Source organism: Danio aesculapii, chromosome 2 (assembly GCF_903798145.1).
Source record: "Danio aesculapii chromosome 2, fDanAes4.1, whole genome shotgun sequence".
NCBI classification, from domain to species: Eukaryota; Metazoa; Chordata; class Actinopteri; order Cypriniformes; family Danionidae; genus Danio; species Danio aesculapii.
The window spans coordinates 33,960,318-33,977,796 of NC_079436.1; the positions used below are offsets into that span (position 1 = coordinate 33,960,318).

General features: G+C 35.1%; 1 protein-coding gene across 1 annotated transcript in view; it reads right to left on the bottom strand.

Annotated features, from left to right (window-relative positions):
* Positions 1–13,050: 13,050 nt before the first annotated feature.
* Positions 13,051–17,479, bottom strand: part of brinp2 (bone morphogenetic protein/retinoic acid inducible neural-specific 2) — a 187,617-nt gene continuing 183,188 nt past the window's right edge. Inside the window, exon 8 of the mRNA XM_056477930.1 lies at positions 13,051–16,935. Within this exon, the coding sequence (XP_056333905.1) occupies positions 15,816–16,935 (1,120 nt within the window). The 3' untranslated portion in view covers positions 13,051–15,815. The remainder of the gene's footprint in view (positions 16,936–17,479) is intronic.

The following is a 17,479-nucleotide window of genomic DNA, read 5'->3' on the forward strand; positions in this document are numbered from 1 at the left end:
ATATGTAAAAATAAAAACGGAAACAATTTTAGATGTAGAAATAGATGTTATAGCTAAATGAATTAAGAACAAATACAAAATATTTAATACTTTAGATTTGTTGTTGGCATCACGGTGGTGCAGTGGGTAGCACAATCGCCTCACAGCAAAAGGTCGCTGGTTCGAGCCCGTCAATTGGCAGTTTGCTTGTTCTTAGCGTGGTTTGTTGGTGTGGGTTTCCTTCTTGTGCTCCGGTTTACCCCACAGTCCAAAGACATGTGCTATAGGTGAGTTGAATAAACTCATTGAATAATGCCCGTAGCGTCTGTGTGTGACTGCAAGAGTGTATGGGTGTTTCCCAGTGTTGGGTTACGCCTGAAAGGGCATCCGCTGCGTAAAACATATCCTGGATAAGTTGGCGGTTCATTCCGCTGTGGTGACCCCTGATTAATAAAAGGACTAAGCCGAAAAGAAAGTGAATGAATCATTGTTGTTGTTGTTTATATTGTTTCATGTCTCTATTTCTGTGTTCAGTTTGTGTAGTCATGTGCACTTACTGTACCTAAGAATGCGCTGGGTAATACAGTATAATGTAACTGTTAAGATTAGGTTCAGGGTAATGTTTAGTGATTGTATAGTTATTTCACAGTTTATGCAATGACAATGAAAAGAAGACAGTATGTGAATGGTTAATATGAAAGTCAAATAAACTTACAATAAACACAAAATAAACACAATGTTAGGATCTTGTGTTTGAATTACTTTCTGATGAACACAAAATATATATTTTGAAGAATTTCGAAAACAGCGGTTTATAGTGCTTTTCAAAATGTGCAGAAAAAAATGTCTTTTTCTGTTCAACAGAAGAAAAAAAAAAACTCATAAAAATTTGGAGCCACTTGAAGGTCAGTTCATGATGAGTAAATGGTCATTTTTGGGTAAACTATCCCTTTAAGTTAAGTACATATTTATTATGGTTAGATTTTAAGGGTTTGGCTAAGGAGTATAATTACCGGTTTAATCTGAGAAATTATTTACTAGTGACATGCAATTATTTTCAAATATAAAAACAATGTAAATAAATGTATATAGGAAATAAATGCATATAATTAAAGTTATACTTTTAAATGTTTTAAAGGGCACCTATGGTAAAAAATCTACTTTTCAAGCTGTTTGGACAGACATATGTGCATGTATGGTGTATAGACCGTCATATTGGGGTGATATAAACACACCCAGTGCCTTTTTTTCAATTTAACAACATAAAAAACGGTGGACCAATTGGAGCTGTTTTCAAATCGACCGCTACTTTACGTAGGAGAGCGGTCCCCCCGCCCACCAATATTGATTGACAGGGCCGTCATCATATCCTCAGTTTGTTAATTCACGTCCGCCATTTTCAGCGTGAGTCGAAGCAATATCACTAAATAAAGGAACACCCGAGCTCTATTTTTAGATGCAAGGCTCATTGGGCTCAACACAAGAGCAATATTCTCCACATTATCGCTCTAATCGGAATTATTGGTTGTCTCTTTAGGTAGGTTTGCAAACATGTGTACTTCTCATTGAGTCTACCTTATACTTCAGCCGTTTGCATTTCTCGCGATCCCAGAAGCTCCCTGTGATCTTAACTAGCATGCGTTTTAGAATTCTACGCATAGGTTTCTATCAGGGTACACTTAAGTCGACGGCTGGGCGCCGCGGACCGCTGCAGAAACCTGTGTTTAGAATTCGAAATGGCGTGGCGCGACGATTTGGGACACTTCATGCTTCTGGTGCGCCACAGAGAGTGTCTGGTGTGCTGTGTCGCGGCTTCGAGCGGCATCTGGTGCCTCAGTCAAAGTTAATTCAACGTGCGTGGTTATTAGTTTCTGTGTACAAGCTCGGCACTTGAAACTAGCACACAGTTGGCTGTAAAACTGTAAAAAGACACAAATGATTTTGTACTCTCTGCTTGGTCTGTGTCAGAGTCGTACATGTACGACTGAATGGTGATCCTCTCTCTCCTTCTCCGTCTGCCTGTCAGACTCTGTTGCAAACGCAGAGCGGGTGAGCTCATGGCCCCGCCCCCTTGTTACGTTAGCAGGAAGCCAAAACTAATTTACATGTGAAGCAACACACCCATAAATCAGCGAACTGTGGACACGCCCCCAACATGACACTTTTTAACACATTATAATAAAAAAATCTGAATTGTGTTTTGAACTGAATCTAAACTGGCACACTTAGAAGAACCATAATATTATATTAAATCATAAAAAAGAGGTAAACTATGTGCCCTTTAATGTAATAGTCGATGGGTTACATTAAATTAACATTTGTTTTGTGCGCATTAGTCATTTTAAGAGTTCGCACTTAGTTGATGATAGATTGTAAGCTAGTTTGTCATGCTGTCCTGGAAGAGAGCACTGAACTCAAAAGATCCTTGAGCCCTGGGCTCCGTCCTGTTTGCAGGGCGAAAGGGGAGATTGAGCTCAGGTAGATCTCAAGAACTACCCTGCTTATTTGTGGCTAATAATGAATTGCTTTATGGCGAAAAGTACTGTTGGCTAGGATCTTGACTAAAGTGGCAATTTGGTTTAGTCAGTTTACTTACGACGCATGTCTTTAGACGGTTGGAGGTAACACGCGAACTCAGGGAGAACATTCAAGTTTCACACAGAAATGCCTACCGGCCCAGCAAGGACCGGAACCAGTGACGTTCTTGCTGTGAGGCAACAGTGCTAACCACTGGGCCACTGTGCAGCGCAATCTAGGAAAAAAGAGGGAGGAATAGGGGAGGACGGGGGGATTCTTCAAAACGAAGATGACTGTGATATGAAGACTATGGTTATTTATAATGAATTAGTAATCATCTGATTGGGGAATTGTGTATTAGCTAATGCAGGTCCAGCCATGATCAATCATAAGCATGTGATCCTGTTGAAATTAGTTTATAAATAAACTTCTCTTAAATAACTGAAATTATTTTGCTTGTGTATAAAAATATATATAAAGAACATATAATTCGTAACAGTTTGACTTTTTTGTCAAATAACACGCAAATCTCTTTATGATCTAGGGTCTTGATAATTTTTTTGGTACTGTATAGCAAAATTTCTTTTTAAACAACTTTGTTCTTCAATAACTGTTAACCTAACTTGTTGTTTTTGCACCAAAAATAGTGCAATAATATATAATGAATTTTGACAGTAGAAAACTTCTTGTTACCCAGACAGGGAGAAATAGTATATTTTTAAGTAGAGTAGCCTATTGTACTTCTATATGCTGGGTCATGCATATCTGTGACATACAAAGTTCAACAAAGTTTACTTTCAGTCCGCAATAAAACTTATTTTTAAGGGCAACCAGAAACTTTGGCTGTTGACAATATTGCTTCTATTGGTTGTCCATGATAAGAATACAATACCTATTACTAAACTATTGTATATTATAGTACACTGTGAAAATGTAGCACTTGTTAGTGATACATTGTCCTAAATCAGCTCATAGTGAGCCAAATAATGCAAAATTAACTTTACAGATAACTCTAACATGCTCAAATCTCAAAAATAATAAACAATACATCATCCAGCACATGGCAAACACAATTATTCTTCTTTTAAATCCATCATTAAAAGAATAGGGTACATGCGAGATAACATATTTCAAGAGCAGGCACACATGAGAGTTTCCCCCCAATGCTTCTTTGGTTGTTTTTCTCCACAGCTTCAAATAAGCCAGAGCCATTAAGGAGTTACTCCGTCTCTTTCTCGGCTGCACATAGCCTGGAGCGCAAAGAAGAAGATCAAGAAAGACTCTTGCAAGAAAGACCCTTTCTTTCTTTCTATTTTTTGGGAGGGAATCCACAGTTCTTGTACTTTCAGTTGGCTTTAGGATTACATTAGACAGTTTTTTTACAGAGTCGTCTCCTTGTAGATCTGGCATAACTTTTGTTATCGATGTGAAAGGAGACAAAGACAGCTTGCTAAGCCTTAATTTTAATAACAGAACAGCTTAGCTCATCATTTGCTAACCTTCATGTCACTCCAAAACTTTATGACTTGCTTTTCTGCAGTGGAAGCAAAAAAAAAAGTGTTTATAAATTTGATATTAAAAATATGAGAGACTTCAAGGTCTCCCTGCGGTAATAAAGGCTTTACAGTTGTGTTTAAAAGCTCCACTTTTTAAAATTGAAGTATTTGCTAAAGTCACAGACAGCCAGCAGTCTGAATCGCAATTTTACTTTTGTTCAGTAAAATAATAATAATTACACTTTAATGACTGCACTTTCAGGGGAAAAAGGTACAGAAGCTGTCACAAGGGCCTTTGTACCCAACTGACCATATAGTGCATGTTGGTGCCTTAATGGTACATATTAGTTTCTTAAGTGCATATATTAGTACCTAATTAGTGTATACCTTTTGAAAAATTACAGGCCAATTATACCAGTATAAAAAGGTATGGTAGTAGTAGTTATGTAGGACCATTTCCATCACAAGATTAGTACATATATAAATTGGAATGAAAGACGTAATTGCCATTGGATTGCTGAGACTATATCTCACAATTTACGATTTACTTTCTTTATTGCAATACTGAAATTTGAAGATATAAACTCAGAATTTAAACTTTTTTTATTTTATTCTTGTTTGCAACTAAACAAATTGTAAATGAGTTACAATTTGTTGAACGAACAATTCCATGCAAATGTCAACCTTGTTATGAAAAAATTAAGCTTTCACCAAAATACGGAAAAACCAATTCTAAGTTTTTTTGTGTAAGCATTTTACAGTACTTTAGAAATACTCTAAAATCTCTCTGTCAATGTTTTCGAACTATTATATTTGATTTACCAAAGTCACACAAGTGGCAATTTCACATCTGTTACATCCATAATGAAGTTACTTCCTCATAAATGCAAAAATATAAAATAAAATAAAATCAATCATGTTTGTTCTATAGTGAGCCAACTCTTATTATTTTGATTATAATTATTTCTTTTAGGTTGTGCAGTTTAATTCACAGAATTTCTACAAAGTATGCTGTACTTATATACTTATATATATGTGTATATATATGTATATATGTGTATATATATGTATATATATATATATATATGTATGTATGTATGTATGTATGTATGTATGTATGTATGTATGTATGTATGTGTGTATGTGTGTATGTATGTATGTATGTATGTATGTGTGTATGTATGTATGTATGTATGTATGTATGTATATGTATATATGTATGTTTATGTATATATATGTATATATATATGTATATATATATATATATATATATATATATATATATATATATATATATATATATATATATATATATATATATATGTATACATATATATATATATATGTATGTATGTATGTATGTATGTATGTATGTATGTATGTACAGTATATATATATATATAGCGGTTGAAGCCTGTCAGTGTCCTCGACCAATCGCAGCAGGCTGTCATCGGTCCAATCAGCGCAAATTAGCTTTGCGCTGAGGAGGGGTTTGGGAACAAATGAATCGCTGAACGATTCATATGGGAGTCGCTGGGATAATTAGGTAAAAATAAATGCAGATTATAAGACCATGAAAGTATTTTTTGACCTTGCATGCATATTAGACTGTTGTTGGAGACCCTTACAACCTAAATATGACCCTATTTCATGTATAATATGGGCTCTTTAAATTATATTGTTAGTGAACTATATTATAGTTATTTATTTGTTTATTTATTTGTATTAAATGAAAAGGCTTTTTGTCTTTAGCTGGTCATGTGCCTCATACAGATTGGTAATCAAGTAAATGTTGTGAACTGTCCCTTTTTTGTTAAGGCACAGACAAACAGAAACTGTAAGTAAAATTTCAATCTGAATAAAAGGTCTTCTCCTCAAAATGACACCTTTTTCTGGCCATTTACTCACTAGTCAGGATTCCCCCACTCCTTCAAACCTCCCGCTGATCCGAATAACGAATCACACATCTATTCCTGTGGTGGGAAATGGATTTCAGCATTACAACCCACAGAGCGGTTTTCCTTTGAAAAATAATTACTATTCATTAAAGTGGCCTGTCAGATTCCCTTCTCCTCTTCCTCTTCTCCTCTCCCTCACAGGACGTCCTTGAGGACTCCCGACGGCTGTCATTCTGTCAACCCCGAACCATCTTATCGATTTGCACATCAGGAAGCTGCTGCGGCAGTTCCTCTGCTCCTCCACCAGTGTCGACCTTTTCATTACTTTAAAACCGTCGTTTTAGAGCGAACAACAGAACGGGGCTGGTGTATCCACCCTCAATGCCCATGGAAACCTGTCTTGTTAACTTTCTTCCTGTTCTCTGTTGTGCTAAACCTGTTTGCGGTGTCTCTTTATCAGCTTTTGAATCCTCAAACGTACACTGGAGGAGAATCGGGAAGAATTTATTTGCTCTGCGGTATGGTGTGTTGAAGTCAGATTATGTTTTGAACTCTCTGACTTGCTTATCTTGCTGCTTCCTCACAGGATTTCGGCTCCGGCAGGAACATATGGAGTCGGTAGGAAGGAGTCACTGAGGTCAGAATGGACTCTCTTGTAAATATACAGCAGCAGACCTGTCCCGCACTACATTTAAAGGGATAGTTCACCCAAAAATTTTTATTTACTCACTATTTACTCACCCTCAAGTGGTCATACAGTATAACGTTTAGTTTCATTTGTCTGTTGAACACAAAGGAAGATATTTTAAAGAAAGCTGAAAACCTGTAACCCTTGACTTCCATAGTAAGAAACACATACTATGGAACTCAGTGGTTTTCAGCTTTCTTTAAAATATTTTTCTTTGTATTTAAAAGCATAAAGAAAGTCAGATGGGTTTGGAACAAGTAAGGGTGAGTATATGATGACATAATTACCATTTTGGAGTGAACTATACCTTTATTATAGCTTTATAGTCCTATAGTCCACGTTTGTAGTCCTTACATTTATGTCAAATAATTGAAGTAACCAGTTCCATGTTTATGTTCAATTTATTTCATTCTTCAAAGATTGCTTGAATAGTGCCTTTTTATGTGGCCCAAAAATGTAAAAAATATTTTAATATTTTCTGGATTTGTGTTTAGCAGTTTAGTTACCATTAGCTGTTCTGAATGTTGAGTGGATTTGAAAGTGACTCTTAAAGTACCTTTTGCAGACTAATATGTTTTCAACTAAGCCTGAGCAAGAATATCAGTTCAACTTAGATATTTCTTTTGCCCTTTTTAACATTAAATTAGGTCCAACATAAATGGCGTTTATTAAAATTTGTAGAAAAAGATTCAAAGAAAATCGGCACACTGCCACTTTAGCTCTCTAAAAGTCTTTAGTGTAACATTACATTAAACATTATAGACTTTTTGAGAGCTAAAGTGGCAGTGTGCCGATTTTCTTTGGATCTTTTTCTACAAATTTTGTTTTGATCGAGCACCTGTCTTTGAGATTTTCTAGATGTGCACACACTTCTGTTTATTAAAATTGGCACAATAAAATAATATTAAAATTGTCTATTTGAACATTCGACTTTGAAGAGCTTGAGTTTGATTTTAATCTATCACTCCCGGAGGACACTGTAATATTTAGTTAAGAAACAAACAAGATGTGGAACTGACTGAATTACATTTAGGATAAATTTAACAAATAATGAATGTGAATGAAATGTCAAAATTCAATTTTTATAAAGAATTTTTAAACTTTTATTGTAGACGCTTTCTTTTTGTATCTCAAATAATTACTTGAAATTTTGCTCCTTTAAATAGAAAATTCTGCTTTTTGTTGGCTGATACCTGCATAGTATTAACATACACTCTCTAAATTTTGTGTCTGTTGTTGACATTTCTGATATGTTTTTTTTTTTGTATGTGTTTGTAAGTCTGACACTTTAAAAATGAAATGTCTGTCATGTGGAACTAAATAATACATTTATATTTATCCAAAACTGCATTTATTTCAAACTATGATCAAAACTGACTGAAACTACCTGTGCATTAAATGCTTTGATTGCACGACTTACAGCCAATCAAAATCAAGGTTTTCAACAGACCTTGGAACAACTATTATTATATCATTTTGCTGTTTTGTAGTGGGTAATACTGTATAGCTGAGGAGGAACATTCTATGGTCTACAATTATTTTCCAAGGACCAGTTCCAGGCAGATTTTGATCCCATTACAGTTCCATATCACTATGCTGAATGATTTCAAGTATTTTATATCCTAGAACAGGCAAAAAAGCTCTAAATGAGAAAAAACCAGTCCCACTACACCAAACAGACTTCACATAAATATCTTTTTAGCTCTAAGAAGGATCAATTAAATAATTATTAAAATATTGTGCGTGGTAATTGTTGGAGCAGTGTGAACATGACAGCATTTTTTTTCACAACATTCTAAATACAACAGCCAACTTGTTGTTGGTGTTTGTTGGCATTTTTATGTGTGGTGTGAATTGTCCATAACAAGCTTCTCAGTGACAAAGACGTTTGCCTCGGAATCATCTTACTTAAAACTCTTTTATTTAAATTATAAGTTTGATTAACATTTTAACAATAAATATTGAATAAAATTCAAATGTTCTAAAAACCTAAAAAATAAAAAAGGAATCAGAAATTGACCTACAAGCGAATGTTGTGAAGTATTTTATAAAAGTAAACAATGGAAACAATGTACAGAGCAAGACAAATTGAATCTTTTAGTGCATGGGTCTTAAACTCCATTCCTGGAGGGCTGCAGCTCTGCACAGTTTTGCTCCAACCCTAATCAAACACAGCTGATCCAAATAATCATGGTGTTCAGGACTGCTATAGACTAAAGTTGTGGCCCCCCAGGAACTGAGTTTGAGACCATTGTTTTAATGGTTTTCTGTTACTAAACAACCAGTGTTAGGCAGTAGCGTCGCTACAAGTAGCCTGGCGGAAGCGTTGTTTCTTTCTTTTCTTTCGTTGTGGAATTTGTTGTGGTACTTTTTATTATATATATATATATATATATATATATATATATATATATATATATATATATATATATATATATATATATATATATATATATATATATATATATATATATATATATATATATACATACTATGGTAATTACTATTAGTTTATGATACACTACATAATGTAACATCATTTGTAGCTATTTCATTAATGGCAAGTTGTGTGTGGGTGTGTGTGTATACTATATACTAGTATATAATATATAGTGTGTGTGTATATATATATATATATATATATATATATATATATATATATATATATATATATATATATATATATATATATATATATATATATATATATATATATATATATATATATATATATATATAAAACCTAAATATTTCCCTTTACTATAAATGACTATGGTATTTTAAATGTGTAACACCTGGTCTTATTGGATTTTTAGTTTTTGATGTTACATATTATAATTTGTTTCTGTTTAGTACAATATTATTTGCAGTACATAATTGACCTGAACAATTATACCTCGTATGTTTCATTGACAGCTTTATTGATCACGAAGATGTTTTGGATTTAAATTACTTCGATTTAAAAATTTAAATTGGAAAAATAGCTTAGATGTAGATAGGCTACTTTTGCCATGTAGCTTTTAGCTTAGCTTGCTACATTGTCCAGAGGATAGCTTTTAGTGTAGTTAAGTTACATTTTAGCTTAGCTCACTACATTTTCAAGTAGCTTGTCCAACACTGTAAACAATTGAAGGATGTGTAAGCTCTTCATGGTAAAAAGATGGCAGTCACCAGGTAAATTTATTTACAGACTACATAGAGTGAAAGGATTGTTTCGTCCTTTTTATTAATTCATATAAGAACATTTACATCTTGTTAAAACATTGAGAGATAGAGAGAGAAATGGTCTGAAGAGTATAAAGATAATGTATTATTTCACGGTAACACCGTCCATATCTGACTCTGTACAGAATCATACGCCACATATAGAATCCCCTCTGCAATATTTCACACTGGCACCTCATGCTCGTAACTGAGCTATATTGTCTCTCACAGAAGTAGATGCAGTCAAACTATTTACATTCAGCACTTTGGTTCAGGACATTGATGCCTCTCAATGGTAATAGGAAAAGGAAATAAAAGCACATGTCTCACTATAGCATGGAGGCTGAAGGCATGAGCCTGGACTGTACAGGCATAATGAATTTGTCACTGCTGCTGCTGCTGAGAGACTATTTCAGTTACTTGATGTTTACAGCCATCTTGAATGATGTATTACATGTGTCTGGCTTTCTGCAGCACGGAAGTGGAGTTTAAAGACGAGAAAGTAAAAGTTGATTGCAATCGGAATCAAGAACAGAGCTTAAATGTCCTAACATGGTGTTTCTTAGAGTTTAGATGGCATTTAGTTGAATAGTCTAAAGCCAACAGATACCTCAAATTGGAACTGGATGTGTTTGAAATTATGGCATTTTGTTTTCAGAGCATGCTCAGAAAAATAAGCGCCGACTGAAGCGAATGCAATGATTACACTACAAATAATTGTTTTCTGCTTTCCACAGTGTTAATGTGCACATTAGACTATTTATTTCTTTTTCAGAGAATGCTAATGAGGACTGGTTTTCGAATGCTTTCCTCTAGTCTTTTGATTTTTAAGTCACTGAAATGGCGTGCAGAGAAAGCCTGAAAGTAGGTCGCATTTGACATGTTTCTAGAAAAGCATAATCTCGCGCATCTGAGAAGCATAAATCAGAATAAAACCCTTGATGAATTCCCAAAGAAACAAAAACAAGGCTGCTTCAAACTGTTACAGTAAAGAAGCTGAGCGCTGTCTGGTCTGTGTTGATGGCAAATGCCCATAGCTTCAAATGCAAAGTACAGTAAAACATAAAATGTGCTAAAGGAAACTAAAAGAGAATACTTAAATAGTAAAAACTGGAATCACAAAGATATTATGTTGACTTTGGCCTGCAAGGGCATGACAACATGTTCAGCAGAGCCTTCTTAAGTAATGAAATTTTATCGATGCCTTTGTGTTGAGAAAATGTAATAACTTTCTCGTTCTGCTGTTCACATAAACAAGAATGTGTGCATGATGACTGAAACCATTTTTTAACAGAAATATATTAGATTGGGGATAAAAAATACTAAAGAAAACATGGAAGAGATATTGACCAAGATTCATCTCTCTCATACTTTCATATCTTATTTTATAATAATTTTGGAATCAACATGGTAACACTTTAAAATATTCGTCCGTTAGTTAATGTTTTTACTATGTGAACGAACAACGAATGATACATTTATTATAGTATTTATTCATCTTTCTTAATGTTAGTTCATTAAAATGGAGTTGTTCATTGTTAGTTCATGTTAACTAAACAAGGCATTAACTATTGCTAACAAGCACAACTTATATTAAAAAATACTAAATTATCTCAAATTAAGTAATGGACCATTCTTTTAAAGCATTACCAAAAATACATTAGGCCTGGATTAAAGTATGTTAAAATAAATTGAATTAAACATAGGAACATAACATCCATTACATTTCATATACTGTACAGTTCAAAGTTTTGGGGTCTTCGTTTTTTAATGCACTGCAAAAACTGCTTTTCTTACCTATATATACAATACAATACTGTAAATGCATGTAGTGAGATAGTGTTGTAAATGTAAACACAGTATTTTTGCTATAATTGATTTACAGTAGGATACTGTAGATTCTATAGGACATTAACTATGCACTGTTAACTGTAATTTATTACACTATTACACTATTTTTGTAAATTACACTGTATTTAACTGTAATATGAACTGTATTTTACTGTAGGACAGTTATGCAGTATGTGACCATATTTTAAAGTTGCATTGTGAAAATTATTGTGTATTTTACAGTAAATATATACAACACTGTAAATGCATATACAGTCAGATAGTGTTGTAAAAGTAAATACAGTAATTTTGCTGTAATTGATTTTCATTAGGTTAAGGTAGATTCTATAGAACATTAACAATGCACTATTAATGGTTTTTGTAAATTATAGTATTTAACTGTATTGTGAACTGTATTTTACTGTAGGACAGTAAAACTGTATTTTACTGTAGCTTAAAGTTGCATTGTGAAAACTACTGTATATTTTACAGTAAATATATACAATACTGTAAATGCATTTACGGTGAGAGTGTTGTACATGTAAATACAGTATTTTTGCTGTAATTTATTTGCAGTAGATTACTGTAGATTCTACAGAACATTAACAATGCACTATAAATGATTTTTCTAAATGACACAAAAATTGTATTTTTCTGTAGGTCAGTTATGCAGCATGTTACCGTATTTTAAAGTTGCACTGTGAAAATTACTGTATATTTTACTGTATAAAGATATAAATAAATACAGTATTTTTACTGTAATTGATTTACACTAAGTTACTGGCGAACTGATGCCAGTAAGTTACTGTAGATTCTGCAGGAAATTGTTAACAGTGTACAACCATCAAATATTAATTTTAAGTTGAGTTTATATGTAAAAGTGAAATGATGTGCAAATTATTTTCATTATGCTATCATAACCCTAAAAGCCTGATTACTTCATGATTTAAAAGTTAACTGAAGTCAAATATGTCTGCATTATTTATTACACAATGCCTCAATTAAAACAGTTTTAAGCATTGAGGGATATTCATAGTTTGACAGATAGGAAATGCTGTATTTATCAGGATTAGATTCTTTATAGTCAGCACTGTCAATAGAGAGAGAAAAAAAAAGACATTTTAAAGCATCTGTGTGAAGAAACCCTGGAAAGCGATTTGACGATTTGGACAGATTCATTCATTCAATGCATTCCAGTAAATTATTCATGGGATATATCAAACATTTAATCACTATAGCAGAATGAAGCATAGGTGGAACATAATACACAATATGTTACAGCATAAAACAAGGATAAATAAAAATAATCAGATGGCAGAGAACGCAGGGGCCTGAAAAAAATGTGCTATAGATATTATTTATTATTATTATTATTAATAATAATATTATTATTATTATTATTATTATTATTATTATAGAAAAATAGCCTACTAAGAATTATTTTCCCAATGACATCTGAAAAATATAACTTGATGGAAAATCTAAAGCTTTTTCAGTAAAGCTCACGGATAAGAATCTTTTATAGCACAACCTTATGATTTGACATGATTTCTTTCAGTCTATTTTTAAGAAAGTCCCCACTTGTAAACACAATAGACTTATTTAGAAAAGGAATAAAATATAACATGACACTACAGATTGGTGTAATTACTGAAGAAAAAAATGGTCTCTTTTCAATTTTATAACAAGTACAAACTAAACCAAGTTTCCTTTAGCACATTTGAAAATAAACAGGACAACATACATGACCCCAAACTTTTAAAAGATGGTGTACAGTATAAGGTCACACTTTATTTTGATGGTCCATTTGTTGAATTTAAGTTACATTGCATCAACCTGCCAACTAATTCTCATTAGATTATAAGTAGACTGATAGGTTGGGGTTAGCTTTATGGTTCGTGTAAGTTGACATGTACTTGCAAAGTTTCTTGTGGTCAGTTAAATGTCTGTTGAAGAAGCTATATCGACAGATATTAAGCAGACAGTCTAAGTGTTACCCAGTATAAAAATCCAAAATCAAACAAAAAGTGCTCAGGGGTAGCTTAAATAATGTGTCAGTGCTCTTTGGGTAAGAGATTCATCAGAATAAACAGCAAAAATCAGTCCAAGGCACTCGAAATATGTGGAAAGAATATTAAAAAGCCTTTATAATCCTGGATTAGCCATGTGAATAAAGGCTTTTTAATAAGTTGTCCACATTTTTTGAGTGCCTTGGACTGATTTTTGCTGTTTATTATGGTGTACGGTATATTTGTAATCACGACTTAATTATTTGAAGTTTTTAGAAATTGTTTCATAACTTCAAGCAGTTTAATCACGATAGATTTTTAACTACAGAAATGTTTCGACATTACTTCTCAAGGGAAAATACCAGTTTGTACAGGGCTGTTGTGATTGATTAGACGGCCTTCGCTGTCTTGACGATTTGTTGAAGGGCGAAAACTGATTCCTGTCTTACACATTAAGATAAACAACTCCCATTTACACACTCCCTGTGATTTTCATCTTCTGAATTTAGCGAAAATGTTTTTCCCCTTTCGCCATTGAGTCACAGATGTATTGAGACAGACTATGTGAAGGTCTTACGGTTCTCCATGACAACAGCATAAATTGCACTTTTTTTATTCCTTTTTTTTGCCCCACACTGTATAAGTTGCTCCTCATATATTGAGCGATCCATCTTATCTTGACAGAAAACTGATAGCTTTTTTATGTTGATGCATATATGCAATTTTCACAGACATTTCCACACATTCCGGTTTTCTATAAAAAGCAGTAATAAATGCTCTGTGTTGTCAAAGGCTGTAATTTTGTGGCTGTTTGTGTTGACAAATGCTACAACCCAAGTAGCTAAATCAAGAACACTTTAGCAGTACATGTACAGTTATTAAATAATGAGTGGAAATAATTGCCTCTAGATGCTAAAATCAATTCATGTATTACAGTTATGCCTCGTCACATCATCAAATGTGATAGAAAAGCAGGAAAATGCTGTGGAAAACAAAGCTATTGAATCAGAAGATGTAAATGTAAATCTGTATTTGCACATAGATGACACGTAATGCACTCCTCATATAACACTTCAATTAAAAATGAACATTTACAGATTAGAGGTCACTGAAAATCAGAATTTAGTATAGAGGGAAAAAAGAAAGAGAATACATGTCTTCAGCTTTTGTTTCCTAAAGAGAGAGAGAGAGACATACAGGCAAGTGTGCTTTGATATCAGAACAGAGACTTCACTTCATAAGGCAATTGTTTTGTGTTGAAGTGTGTGTGTGTGTGTTTTATTTATTTATTTTTTTGGTGTTTGCACTTTTAGAAAGTACAAATATGGGTGTTTATCAGTATGTATCCAAGAAGCAGTGTGAAGCTTTTCACGCCTTGAATGAGATGAGCAGTATTTACAAAGCAACCCACATACCTGTTCAAAACAATATTGTAAGTATGTACTGTAACCTTAGTTGCCTTCTCAAAAGAGATTTCAGCGAACATTAGAAAAGTAAAGAAATTGTTCCATTCAGTTTGCTTTCATGTTTACCTTTTGGTTTAGCCTTATCTCTGAATACAAAGGATTTTCTATCCAACATTCCTGCAATTCAATCCCACATTAAATACAGATATACAGATTTCACAATACAGGATTTGCGACTCCAGATAAAATAAAAAAGCACAAATCTAAGTCTCTGCTGATTGTTATATTTGTTGGACCCCTGTGCTCCAACTCTTTACATTTGAATAGATTTTACATTGGAACTGTCGATTCTCCAGATTCATCTCAGACATTGACATCACCAAGAATAACAACAGCACCAGCACATATGTGCTTGGAAACCATATTTATTCTCACTTATTTTTCTTTGATCATGTAGGCAGTCCACTTAGGTAAAATCCCCACTGTCTTTAAAAGAACCCAAGTAAACACGAAGTAAGTTTGACTGTAGGCTAGATCCAACAAGGTGTTCCCAGGAGGGGAATATTCTGGCAACTTACGGCTTCCAAATGGTATGCTCCAGAATCAGTCACAATCAAAATTTCTGTTTCTTACTATTGCCACTCAAAGGAAGAGTGTTCAAAGAAAATCTCAGCCACAAACATTTACGCAGACACTGAGAATATATTTCCATTTCCTTTCTTTTCTCATCACATTTACAAATACATTCTCACAGGCAGGCAAGGATGAGCGACAGAGGCTCATTTGAGCTAGCTGCACAGCTGGCTGAGTTCTGGCTCAGTGGAGTTGGGAAGCTTGGCATTAAAACTCTGGAGCGCTTCCCGTATGCGTACCACCTCGCTGGACGAAAGCTTGAGCCTGTGCCTCAGGAGGCAGGAGAAGAGGTCCAGCGGCTGGGCCCCGGGTGGAGAGAGTCGGTTGATACGGTCCCTCATCTCCAGAAGCATCAGGAAGGCTGCATCCTGCGAGCCCTGCGTGTACGGGTAGTCCAACTGGAGGATCAGGTCCTTGATCCCCTCGGGATCAAAGTGCATGCTGTAGCCAAACACCTTCAGGCTGTTGATTTTCATATAGCCCAGGTTAGCCGAGTGGTCATCCAGATCCAGCGGCTCATAAAAAAGTGTCTCATTGACGACGGGATCGTCCGTGATGATGCGACTTCGCAGGTAAATATGCACCGTTTCAAAGAAAGACTTCCACTTGCTGCCAAGAGGGAGGGTCCAGTTATAGCACTGGAGCGAGGCGTCCAATTTAGTTCTTTCCCAGTCCGGGAAGTCCTGCTGGTTGACAGGCATAAACCAGCTCTCGGAGTGACTTCCCCCGAAGGGGTTAACATAGATTGCAGGCACGGGTTCCAGGGTGCTGTTCTTGGTGGAACAGATCTGGAAAGAGATCCCCATCAGCATGTGGATGAGGTTGGACTTGTTCTTGTTGCTCTTGAGGGTGAGCAGCATGCGCTTCCTCCACGCTGGGTTGAACCAGCTCCCTAGCCGCACATCATTGCTGATGTAGATGGCGTGGACCTCCATGCGACTGTCAAGCCTTTGAAGGAGGTAACGCATCTCTGCGTCCGGCATGTCAAAGTCAAAGTTGACATAGTGGTCTAAAGAGTTGGCAATATTGGGTCGACAGAAGCCCATATGCAGGATGCTGCCTGGGAGGCATGTGCCACAGCGGGTGATGTTGTCCGGGGCGCAGGAGGAGCAGAGGGTACCCTCACCCACCCTACATGGCACAGTGCCCTGGCAGACGGTGCGTTGCTCTGCAGCGCAGATGCAGCCCTGCAGATCCTCAGAGAATGTGCCGTGCACACCATGCTCACTGCAGTACAACAGAGACTGAGCTTTGTTGAGCCAAAACCCCAGCGTCCTGAAATGGAGGAGGTGATAATTACAGACAAAATTAGTTCCAGAAAAAAACTTTGTCTAGGCTTTAATAAATGCATATGAAATCTAGGCCTCACTGACATGAAAAATTGTTCAGCTAACATGTTAAAATTGTTCCGCCAGAACTTGACATCAACCTTATTTTCTTTGGGCTAAATGAGGCATTCATTTTCTCAATCTGATTGATACAAATATTAATGGAGTGCTGATGCCCTGTTCTTTGACAAATGCAAATTGTTCTTAACCAGTAGAGGAAGTGCGTCTTAAAAGCCTGTGGGGATGTGTGTGAGGAGACGGTACATCCTTTTCATATTCTTTCATCCAATTTAGCAGGAGACAAGTCACTTAAATAAATGCTCCGACTCCATGGGCTCTCCATTATCTTCCTACTCACTTCACAACTGTTGACGCATACTTAATGCCATGCATACATAAATAAAATGTCTTGCGTAACATGCCCTTTCTGTTGGCTGAGATTTCATTTCGTCGGGTCTTCCTTTTGTCCTGGACTCTTGAGTTTATTAATA